This window comes from Physella acuta, unplaced genomic scaffold, assembly GCF_028476545.2.
Source record: "Physella acuta isolate Inbredline_101_S28 unplaced genomic scaffold, ASM2847654v3 ptg001426l, whole genome shotgun sequence".
NCBI classification, from domain to species: Eukaryota; Metazoa; Mollusca; class Gastropoda; family Physidae; genus Physella; species Physella acuta.
The window spans coordinates 142,541-155,456 of NW_026732941.1; the positions used below are offsets into that span (position 1 = coordinate 142,541).

The 12,916-nt window shown below is 34.3% G+C and overlaps 1 protein-coding gene across 1 annotated transcript; it reads right to left on the reverse strand.

The window, feature by feature from the left end:
* Positions 1–8,445: 8,445 nt before the first annotated feature.
* On the reverse strand, positions 8,446–12,558 carry LOC131927650 (serine/threonine-protein phosphatase 6 regulatory ankyrin repeat subunit A-like). The gene has a single exon (XM_059283406.1). The coding sequence runs from the start codon at positions 12,556–12,558 to the stop codon at positions 8,446–8,448; it is 4,113 nt and encodes a 1,370-aa protein (XP_059139389.1).
* Between the last annotated feature and the right edge of the window lie 358 nt (positions 12,559–12,916).

The following is a 12,916-nucleotide window of genomic DNA, read 5'->3' on the forward strand; positions in this document are numbered from 1 at the left end:
AACATACAAAATTAAAAACAATAAATTACAATTACAATTGATTAAACTTGAAAACCCGTATTAAATAAATAAACAATATAGAAATTATTTAAGTTACTCTATTTTTTTTACCTGTTGTAAATGTGACACTTTCTTTATCGTCCGACACCAGAATTTTTATTTTCTTTCTTGAAATCTCATCATTAGTGTCGTGAGTTAGAAGGAAATATTCTATGGTCTGAGAAAAAAAAACTTAGTCAGATTTTCTTATTTGAATTACATAGAATATTGTTCTCTTTATTATTTTAAAAAATGCATACATACCTGTAAAACGGTTTCTCTATCATCCGTATCCAAATGTATTGATATATTTGCAAAAATACTCAAACATATTTTTACAAAGTGCTGTTTTAAAATAACCTGTAAAACAATAATAAAGTGAACGTGTTCTATGTCAGTTTCTTTTTTATTTTACTATAGTAATAAACATTTTCTTTACGTGCCCAATAGCGAAGAATTTAAGAGAAATTCAAAATGTTTTTTACTTTTTTAAAAATCTAAAAAAGCACCGTGGGGCATTTAAGAAAGGACGGAGTTTCAAATCTAACTAAAGACTTTACAATGTTGAGAATAAAAATGTAAACAACGATCAAACAATGGCTTATAGCAGTGTTTCATTATGCTTAGTGAACGACTCTAAATTTCAATCGTATTCAATCGTCTATTTCATTGTTTAAAACTAACGTAGGCGATTTAGTGAGGTACTATAAAGCCCCATCATGTCTATTGTCTATCGCACTGTTTAGACCGAACGTAGGCGTCAAATTGAACCCTGTAGGGTAGCCTGGGGACCAGTGTTTCTTCCAGACTTTTTTCTCCGGGGTGGCGCTTGAAATTTTCGGGGGGGGGGGCGGTAGATTTTCTTCGGGGGGGGGGGGGGGCGGACACTGTTAAAAGTATATATTTTCTATATAAATTATATAAATTTCATTTCGTTCGGGGGGGGGGGGGGGGGCGGTAAAAAAATTTCGGGGGGGCTAAGCCCCCCCGAAGAGATGCCTGGAAGAAACTCTGCTGGGGACGCGCCGTATTCGGTACAGTCAAGGATTACCGTTGCTAATTGTGCTTTTAGTGAATCTAATGTTTTTAAACACAATTGTATTCGACGCTTTTAACGCTGAATTATAGTAGTAATTTATACACGCTATGCAGGACGCTAGATCAACGGATACAAAGTGCTTAGATAAGCGCTCTTGAGCTATGTGAGCCAAACCGTGTATTGACAAACATTGCACACCTCCCGGGCGCCGTCCATAAGAAATTTTAATTTGGTTTTCTCATCCACTCCCTGAAATTTCATGGCATTCTGAAGAACGGCATCCGACTTTTATTTTATATACCGTATGCAGCAAAAAATCGCAACCGTCCCCCCCCCCCCCCGGGACGCTGCCCTTGCAAAATGAAATATTTTTTTTGCAGTAACCTCCCCTTGAGTGTTTCAATCAACTCCTAATTGTTTAATGGCCATAGAATAAACGTTGTCGAACCGCAAACTAATTTTGTTTAGTAAATACCGTATATAGAGAAGAAACGAACTTTGAATTTTTTTTTTCGCAGATACCAACCCATGAGTATTCTCAACAACTTCGCAAAAGTTATGGCGATCGGATAAAAGGTGTATTAATGCATAAAAGAAAAACAAACAAAAACATACATACATTGCTTTATACGTATATATAAATATATACGTATATAATTTAAACATGTCGTACCTCGCAGTTTAGAAACTCGTTGATAGCTGGTATAATGTAATTTACAATTCCTTTTCTTGCAACACACTGTTTTATTTTCAATATAACAATTAGTTATTAAAGTTCAGTATTGTTATGTATGTAAAAAAAAACACGTGCATTGTAAAGTAAATACAAAATGTCACTACCTCTCTAAACGCCTGACTTGATCGTATGTACAATTTTGCGATGTGTAAAATCGTCATTACAATAAAACATCTTGATATGGCATCCATTGTCTTGGCTTTAATGCAGATATCTATGCAAGTATCTGTATCATAATTCGAGCAATTAAATTACAATTGTTTATTGCATTTATTTTTTATTAATATAACGCTAAGATAATTCATTATCAGAACTTTTTAAAACGCCAACCTTCAATAAGATAATTTTATTTAACGAGTATCATTAGAAGCCAAATTAGAAATTAGAAATGTAAAAGTTTAAAAATGTGTTGTTACCTTACATCACAGCTTATATTAGTAAACATATTGTCGTTTGATGCATAGTCGTGATAGTTTAAAATATAATTGAATTCTAGGACCAATAATCAAAATAGCAATCAAACCTGCATAATACGAAACTTTATCCTCAATCGTTCCATGTCTTACAACATCTAAAAATAACATCCTGATCAGACGAGATACAAAAAGACAGCCGTCCTTAAAGTGTTCTCTTGTTCTATGTAGGACATCAAGGATGATTCCAGCTCCTGGCTAATTAGTAAGTATATACTTGTTTTATGTGTAAAAAATTATGTCTGATTAGTCTAGATTATGTACTTTTTAAACTAAAATTATGCGTTATGAATTTTCATTTTTTTTTTTTTGTACCTCGTAAATCTTGTTTAGCAAATCTTGAAAATTAATAATCCTGTAATATTAAAAACATTTTTTTAAAATATCAGATATTCACATTTCTTTTAAAATGCACTATGTCTAAATAGCGTGTGATAGATTGGAATCACTGACGAGAAGCCACATTGGTTGTTAACAGTAGTTTATTCACACCATGAGGAAAGAGAGAGAGAGACGGAAGTGACGAGACACTTATATACATAACATGTAAGGGACATCACTCAAGATAACAATATAAATATAATACTAATACAGAAGAGTGAGTTCCCTTGACCTCACAATTATCTCAATCTATTACATCCCTTTACCCTTAGAACACAATAACACATCTCTCAATAGAACAATTGATAGTATCCTAAAATCACCAATTATATTGTAACATGAACACTATGGTAGATTACATCCTTACAAACAATGCACAATATGTTACAACACAATTAAAATACAAACAATGATGTCAAAGTCCTTTTGAACTTTAAAATCATAGGTCTAACTTATTTGGGACTTTGATTGTCCTGTTTGACCTTCTCAGTGGCTTTTGATTTGGTGACTCAATATTCTGACCATTTGGATTCTCTATCTCAGGAGGTCTAGGATTTAAATCATTAAATCCAGAATTTACATTTTCTGACTCCAGACAACTTGGTTCACTCATATCAACAGAACTTGGTTGTGGAACAAACTGAGTTGGTGTGAACTGATCAGATTTGGTGGGATTGATAGATTCACACTTATTATCTGCACAAGTTATTTTTAACTTATAAGACACAGGTCCTGTACATTGAACAATTTGACCTGGTATCCATTTTTCCTTTCTCCCATAACTTCTTAGATACACATTATCATTAACACCAAATTCTCTTTCAATGGATATTTTGTCATGATTTAATGGAACTATTTTTGAATTGGCATCTGAAAGTATTATGCTGTTATTCAGATCCTTAACTGACATAGATTTCTTTGATTGATCAATTTTCTCATAGTGCTTTTCTGGTAACCAAAAATAATACTGTTTAAAAGTACTATCCTGGACCATATCACTTTGCAACTGTGATCCAGTATTTGAAGTGGGTGTATTAAATGGCAAAAATCTTTTTTCTTTTCTTTTGATGTTACTCTTTTAGTTTCTGTAAGTGCTAATGATGTTAGCAAAGTTGTTTGATGATCACATTCCTTCTTACTAATGTATTCTCTTTAAACAATTGAAATTGCCATATCACCATAATCATTTATTAAGTTACAAATACTTTGTTTAGGCAACTCTGACTGATAATGGACTGCATCTTCTCCATCTTTTATATTATCTTCACAAAGGTTTTTATTTCTTATTTAATATGGCCTTAAGTCATCATTCACTGACTCTTCAGGCCAACCATTCTTACAGTGCTCATATACTTTTATTAAGCACTCATCTTTTTGTGTTTCTCTTTTAATATCATTAACATTTATATTGGAGTTATCCATGATAGTGAAGAGAACAAATACATCTTCTGGTACATAGCTAAGGCTTTGGTTTTTTAAAGGTAATCTACTAAGACTATCTGCACTATTCTCAGATCCAGGTTTGTATTTCAATTCATAATTGTATGCAGTTAGTGTGGTAGCCCATCTCTGAATTCCTGGTGAGGCATGCTCAGGTAGGGTTTTGTTTTCTCCAAATAAACCTAGCAATGGTTTATGATCTGTAAAGATGGTGAACTTCCTACCAAACAGAAACTTATGAAATTTCTTAACACCAAAAATGATGCCTAAGCCTTCCCTATCTAACTGAGAATAATTTTTCTCAGCCTGGTTCAAAGATCTACTGGCAAAAGCAATGGGTCTGTCACCCTTCTCATCCATGTGGGACAAGACTGCTCCTACACCATCTGGTGAAGCATCACATGTTAATATAAGTCTTTTCCCTGGGTGATAGTGAGTTAGTAAGGTGTCAGAAGACAAAGCTTCTTTTGCTGTATTAAAAGCAGTATCTTGTTGTTTACCCCAGTGCCAAGTTGCATTTTTCTGTAGCAGCTTGTACAGTGGTGATAGTTTACCAGACAGATTCCCTATGAACTTTGCATAGTAATTTATCAAGCCCAAAAAAGCTCTTAGTTGTTGGGTATTTTCAGGTTTGGGTGCTTCTTTAATGGCTTTTGTTTTCTCAGGTTGATGTCTGATGCCTTGTTTGCTCAATATATAACCAAGAAAACTAATTTCTGTCAACATGAATTGACATTTATCTTTGTTTATCTTTAAACCTTTTTCACCAACTATTTTCAAGACTTTATCTAGTGTTTTAAGATGTTCAGTGTCATTCTTACCAGTTCTGTACACATTGTCAAAGTATACACAAACATTTGGAATATCCTTAAAAATACTGTCCATGACAGCTTGGAAAATTCCAGGGCTAGATGATATGCCAAAACATAGTCTTTCATATTGGTAGAGTCCTTTATGTGTGTTTATTGTCGTATAGACTTTTGAATCTGGATGCAGTTCTAGTTGAGTGTAAGCATGACTAAAGTCTAATTCAGTGAATTTGTCTCCTCCTGCCAAATTCAAAGAAATTTCCTCAATGTTAGGTATAGGGTACCTATTTAGCTCTATTTGTTTATTCAGTGTGGCTTTGTAGTCTCCACAAATTCTTATAGAACCATCCTTCTTTAACACTGGCACAATGGGCGTTGCCCAATCGGAATAGTCTACCTTCTTTATAATGCCATTAGATTCCAATCTACTTAGCTCATTTTCAATTTTATTCCTCATTGCATAAGGTGGAACTCTAGCTTTGCGGTATCTTGGATTTGTGTCTTTAATGCTTATCTTCACTGTTCTATCATTTAGTAAACCTGAATTGCCAAAAACACTTTTATTTTCAGATATTACTTTATCTATTGAAGTAAGACTAGATTCTCTTGCATTGTTCAATGAACATATACTCTTCCAATTTAACTTAAGATCACTTAACCAGTTCCTACCTAGTAATGGTGGTCCATTTCCTTCAACCACAAGAAGAGGAAGTTTAACACTTTGACCATTATAACTTACATGAACCATACACTCTCCTATTACCTGAACATTGTCACCAGTGTATGTTGTTAGACACTTGTGACATGGTTGTAGAGGCACTGATCCTCCTGTGACAGCGTCAAAATCTTTCTTTGTTATGACTGTTAGAGGTGCTCCAGTGTCAAGTTGGAAGCTGATGCTCTTACCGTTGATATTAACTAGTACATTGATGGGAGCATGACTTGTTGCTTTCACAGAGAACAGGCTGAAATCCGGCTGCGAATCAGTTTGAGCATTTTCACAGGTAGAGTGGTTCATTGGTTGGGTTAGGTAGTCTTGGTGAGAGTTAACGTAGTGCTGCCTTTGGTTGCGGTACTGTCTTGACTGGCTAGATTTAGCAACAGACGAAGACTTTGCAAAGCAGGCCTTGGCAATGTGACCTTGCTTACTGCACTTATAACAAGTTGCAGACTTGAACTTGCACCGATGAGATGCATGGGGACCTTTGCATCGATGACATTTTTGATAATTATTACTAGATTTAGATCTAGGCTTTAAACGTGCAGGCTGTTTAGCATAAGTTGAAATGCTCTGATGGGGTTGATGTTTATTGACTAACCTGCTGTTTACTGCATGGATCCCTGAAGGCGTAAGAGATTTCGCCGCATCTGATGACTGCTGGAATGAAGTTGCAAGTTGTATTGCTTTTTCTAATGTTAGATCTGACTCGAGCAGCAACTTTCTTTGAATATCAGGGCTGTTTACACCTGTCACAAACTTTTCACATAGTCTGTCAGACAGCGTGTCTCCGAATTCTCAAAATTCACTTAAATGACGTAAAGCAGCAACATATTCTGATATTGACTCGTTTGGTTGACGAGTCCTACCGTCAAATCTAGCTCGACATAGAAACTTTGATGGGGTAGGCGCATGGTGGTCTGTTAGCAATTTGCTCAGCTCGTTAAAGCTCTTGGTAGTTAGACTAGCTGGTGCGCATAAGTCCTTTAGTAGCCTAAATTGTTGAGGCCCTATGACTGTTAACAAAACAGCTTTCTTTTTGGCTTCTATCGTCACGTCGTTTGCTTCAAGGTAAAAGCTTAACCTATCTAGGTAATCATGAATGATTTCATCATTCGAATCAAATTCTTTTATTTGGCCATACAGCGCCATTATTCTAGAAATACTTAGCTAATATGCTCTAGCAAACCTCTTTTTTGCGTAAGTAGGTGCTCTTTCTAGTGGATTATTTATCCCATCCTCGTCGCCAATGTGATAGATTGGAATCACTGACGAGAAGCCACATTGGTTGTTAACAGTAGTTTATTCACACCATGAGGAAAGAGAGAGAGAGACGGAAGTGACGAGACACTTATATACATAACATGTAAGGGACATCACTCAAGATAACAATATAAATATAATACTAATACAGAAGAGTGAGTTCCCTTGACCTCACAATTATCTCAATCTATTACATAGCGTATGTTCTTTTTTGTTTTAATTTGAGAAAACTGCTCAGCTTAATTATTCAAAACTTAAAATTTCAACTAGAAAAGTATAAGAAAATTGGTTTAAATATATACATGTATCGTTTTTAATACGGATGTTCTTGGAAAAACATACATTAATCTTACCTTAAGTTGCATTCTTGAAAATCATAGTGACGTTTGTGTCTAGTAAATTTATTTAGACCTGTATGTTCGTAAATTATGTACATATTATAACATTTTGCCTTTAAAACAATTTTTCAAAGTATAATATGAATAATTTAAATACAATACATTATTTCGTATTATGCCGAGCACAGAATAAAGAATAATAGCTAGAACTAAAATGAGCTTATGTGGGTAAGGGTGTAATGGTAAGGGGATAATGGCCAGCGTGTAATTCACAATATCTTATTCCTGTTTTAGAGCATTTTGTCCTCTTCAGATGTGTATGTAGTACAACAAAACCCGTTATGTAATTATTGGCAAATGTTAACTGTTAATTTGTGTCAGTTAAGTTTCTGAGGTTAATTTTCAGATCTTTTTTCTTTTCAAATGCTTAGCACTTGTCAAGTAGCTTTTGCCGTTGTACAGATTGGGCGATAAGTTTAATTTAAATATTTTGCTGGTATTAGTTGCGTCGTAATTAACAACTTTTGGTCTTTATTTTATAACGTAGAAAAATGCTTGAACGACTTACAAATAACCCTCACAGAATAATGGGCAAAATGAACTTGTAAAGTTGAAAACAAACTTGAGATAAAGGGTCATCCATTTTTGACGTCTACAGAAACTTTACATTTTATAGCCCCTTACATATGCTTCTACTTTGGATTAAACCCTCCCTTGATATGAACGCCCACAAACATTTAGTAGACCTCTAAAAATTACTATTCATTTACAATGTGAATAACTTGCATTTTTACAGAAAATCGAACATTTTTGGAAGCGTTTAGTAGTATGTAGTATGTTTTTAAAATCTGAGTACATATGTGTAATTAGGTTTATGAATATTTCATATAAAGTCCAAAAATAATGCAAGTTATTTATCCTTTAATTTGTATGTGGAACAAATGTTTTCAAATTATTATTCTCTGTACTTGAAGGATATCCTTTTTTAAATATTTAATATAAACTTCATCTTATGTTGCTAAAAATGTTTGTGAGTATTGCAATAAAAATCAGAGTTCGAATCACGAGGTAGATGTTGCGCGATAGTTTGGGACAATAGCCCAAAAGAAAAAGCAGACTGATCATATCAGGCATTTCATATGAATACGCAATACTTAATTAATTACCTACAACAAAGAAGAAATGTTATATTTTATTCGGAAAATAAAACTACTCACCAGAAGTGTAAATGTGACGTGTCGAGTTTTCACCTCTGTTGGTTGCTAAAGCTGACTGTTGATCCAACTTATTGAGAAACGCTGTCCATAATTCAATGTCACGAGTTCCGTTCTCTGGACAGTTTGACTTCTGATGTAACTTGTGTAAACCAGAAAAAACTGACACAAATTCTAAAACATCGTTAGTATTAACCTTTGCTTTGTTTTCTACCAAAGTCTGCACTACACTGTAATGTCCATTCTTTAATGCCAAGTCATAAGATGTTTGACCTATTGTATTGACCCTATTGATGTCGTCTGTCTTGTTTATTAAAATCTGGACCACATAGTTCAACCCGTATTTAGAAGCCAGCATTAGAGCTGTGTTGCCTTTGTTGTCTGTAGTGTTGACGTCATCAGTTTTCTCAATCACGAGATGTATTACCTCATTAAGCAGTCTTAATTGTTCTTGTTTATTATAGTATTGATTTTGAGTATTTATCTGACCTAATTGTATAATGGCTATCATAAGCGGAGACCTGCCATCTCTGTCTACGACTTGTGTTTGTGCATTATGGTCGAGCAAATACTTGACGATAGGAAAAATGTATTCATCGATTCTACGTTTTAAAATTTTTATGAGGACAGTTTCGTGTTTATAATCATAGCTGTTAACATTAGTACCGTGAGTCAATAAAAATTCGACGATACTAAAAGTATTCTTGATAGGGGCATCAAGTGCACAGTGTATGAGTGCTGTTCTCTGTTTCTTATCAACCCGATTAACCTTTGACCCCTTACTGACCAAATATTTCACAGTGTCAACTAAACCAGCTTGTGCCGCCATCATGAGTAAAGTTCTACCTTTAGGACACACAACATCATCTTCTTTATAAAGTTTACAGACTTGTTTTATAAACTCGTATTTTCTGTTTTCTAAAGCTATCATCAAAGCTGTTTTGTTGTGTTTGTTTACTGCGTTTATATCCTGTTTTATTTTAAGAAGGATGTTTTCATTGTATCTGAAATTGCTAAATCCCTCTTGTCTTGCATACAACATTAGTAATGTGTTACTATATTTATCGACAAGATCAAAATATGTTTCGTTTTTTGCCCTAGACAAAATGCTTTTGCTCATTTTGGGGAAGTCTGATGTAAAGTTCATACAAAGATTGATTCCAGATGCAGTTAGGTTACAATATTTATAATATATTTTTCGTGTTATTGTTGTTATCAGTATATTCTTTACTGCAGCATCAATCTGTGAAACACTAACCCCGCTACCCAACAAATATTCCATGACTTTTAAGTCACAACATTTAGTAGCCCACATTAAAACCGTTCTTCCTTTATTGTCTGTTTGATCTATAGCTGACATGTGGCTACTGACCTGGTGTGTGTTTTGGTCTGATGGTTCAGTCTCTAGTAATATTCTGGTAATATCACGACTAAAATATTGATTCGAATATCCTTTAGCAACCCACATTAACGCCGTCCGACCTTGTTTATCTTGGATGTAAATGTCAGCTTTATGCTCCAACAGGATCAGGACGTAATCTAAGCGACCTTCTTTAACAGCTTTTATCAGCGCTGTTTCTCCTGTATTATCAACAAAGTTAACATCAGTCATGTGATGTTCCAGTAATTGCCGCACATGTTTATTAGGCCATGTTTCTACAGCATACATTAACGCCGTCTTCCCTTTATTATCAACAACGTTTACATCAACCTTGTGATGTTCCAGCAATTGCCGCACTATATCTTTATTACGCCATTGTTCTACTACAGCATACATTAACGCCGTCTTCCCTTCATTATCAACAACGTTTACATCAACCGTGTGATGTTCCAGCAATTGCCGCACTACATGTTTATTACGCCATTCTCCTACTACAGCATACATTAACGCCGTCTTCCCTTTATTATCAACAACATTTACATCAGCCTTGTGTTGTTCCAGCAATTGCAGCACTATATGTGAATTATAGCTTGTTTCTACAGCATACATTAACGCCGTCTTCCCTTCACTATCCCCCATGTCAATGTCCCTATACCTTCCTTCTGGTATAAATCCCTTCTGTACTGCCAACATGAGCACCGAGGTTTTGTTATTGTTGCGATGGTTGATGTCAGCGCCGTGACGAAGTAGCTCTTGTACTAAAGCTTTTGATTTAAATATGTCTGTTTTAAATACCCACATTAAAGCTGAATTCCCTTCTTTGTCTATATAATTAATGCTATCATTACTATTTGCAAGAAGTAGTTTAATACTCTTCAATGATTTCATAAGCGCTTTTTTCTTATCAGAGAGAAATGTTGATATTATGGCTATCATTAGGGGTGTAATTCCTTCATTATCTTTTACATTGACATCGGGGTGTTGCTTTAAAATTATTTTAACGAGGTTTATTCCTTGATTGTTTTTTAAAAGTTTCATAATTGCTGTTTGTCCTATATAATCTCTTAAATTTATATCAGTAGTCCTTTTTAAAAGTAATGTTAACCATTTCGAATCATTTTCTATATTGTAAACATTGTACTCTTGTAGCGAATAGTTAGATAGAATTTCCATCAGTGCATTCCTTCCATCACAGTTTATCACGTTGACATCTGTTTTATATTTTAACAAAACCTCAACAACCTCTGGTTTACCAGCCAGCATTAGAGCTGTGTTACCATGGTAATCTGTTTTGTTGACATTAAACCCTTTAAAAATCAGCCACTTCACCACATTAACATGTCCACCAATAGCTGCTAACATGAGAGCGTTTTGTCCTTTAAAGTTAACATCCACAGTACCTTCATACAGTAACTGTACAATGTCCAGGTGGCCATTTATGGCCGCTAACATAAAAGCTGTGTTTCCATAAACGTCGAACTTAGAGGGATCACTATATTCTTTTATGTCAATTAACACTTTATTATTACCTTTCATAGCAGCTAACATAAAAATTGTCCGCCCTAATTTATTTGTTACAGTTGCACTTGATACTAAATTCAACACACATGTGCCCAAATTATTTGGTGTTTGACGATTATTTTCTAGTAAAATGTCAACTGTTTTTATGTGTTCAGCGTTTAATGCTAAGATTAACGCATTATTCCCTTCTGTATTAACCCAGTTAACATCAGCTCCTTTCTGAAATAATAGTTTTACAATTTCAGAGGGACATCCCCTTGCTGAATATAAAAGTGCGGTTTCTGCAGTTCTATCAACGTGATGGTTGACATCGGCGCCTTGCTCTATTAAAACCTTTACAATATGAAAGTGTCTTTTAATAATTGATCTACAGAGCGCAGTTTCTCCTTCATCATTTTTAAAATTCAAATCGGCTCCAGCATCGATTAGGGCTTTTGTAATTTCGAAAAATCCTTTGTTACAAGCTTGAAATAGAGGGGAGGATCTCCCTTGTTTTTTCTCGATGTTACGGTTTTTGAAGCTAATGCTACAATATTGTGGCGAAACTCTGTAGTTACTTTCTAAATTTACGTTTGCTCCAGCTTTTAACAAACGGTTAACAATGTCAATATTTCCATTCATAACAGATATATATAACGGCGTGTCTCCATAACTATCTTGTATATTCACATTAGCTTTAGCGTCAACCAAAAGATTAACAATTTCTAAACATTCGTCCACACAGGCTTTATATAGAGGTGTGCATTCCTCACCGTAATTAACATCTGCATCATGGTCTACCAGTAACTTTACCATATCAACATTCAAGTTTACATCAGCATTGTGTGTCAGCAATGATTTATCTATGCAATCGTTTCCCTTCCTTACAGATTCATGTAGGGCGGAACAATTGTAGTTGTCTATTAAATTCACATCAGCCTTGTATTCCAGCAGTAATTTAACTACGTTCAGATGTCCATGTTCTGCACCTTTCATTAAAGCTGTCTTTTGATATTTGCTTCTACTATTCACATCGAATCCCTTCTTAAGTAATGCTCTAACAAAAGCCTCGTTTTCTAACCCTGCTGATAATACCAATAAGCTACCTTTTTTAAGTAGCAGGTCAGTATTTTTGATCTTCCCAAGTGCATTTTTGAAATCAGAGAAACAATTTGTTTTTATAGCTGCTCTTATTCGATTTATATTTTTCTTGTCAGATGTCTCCATATTTGCAATAGTTTCCTAAATTGAAAGTTAAATTATAAAACTTTTAAAATAAATTATGTTTCAATCAATAAATAATTGATGAAAAATAATTCTAACTAGCCTGAATATTCACAATGTAATCAAAGTAATAACTGCTGGCTCTAAGCCAACACATCAGTTACTATCGGAATAATTTATTGATGACAAAACAAAGGATTAGCAATACATATTTAGCTAACCAATGCTTTAAACTAATTTAACAACGGGCATATCAATGTTCGATTTTTAAACAGTTTTTTTTTTATTTCTAATAAGCAGAGTATAGGAGGTTATTGTAATTGTGCAAATAATATCGAAATCGATATTGACTTATATTGTT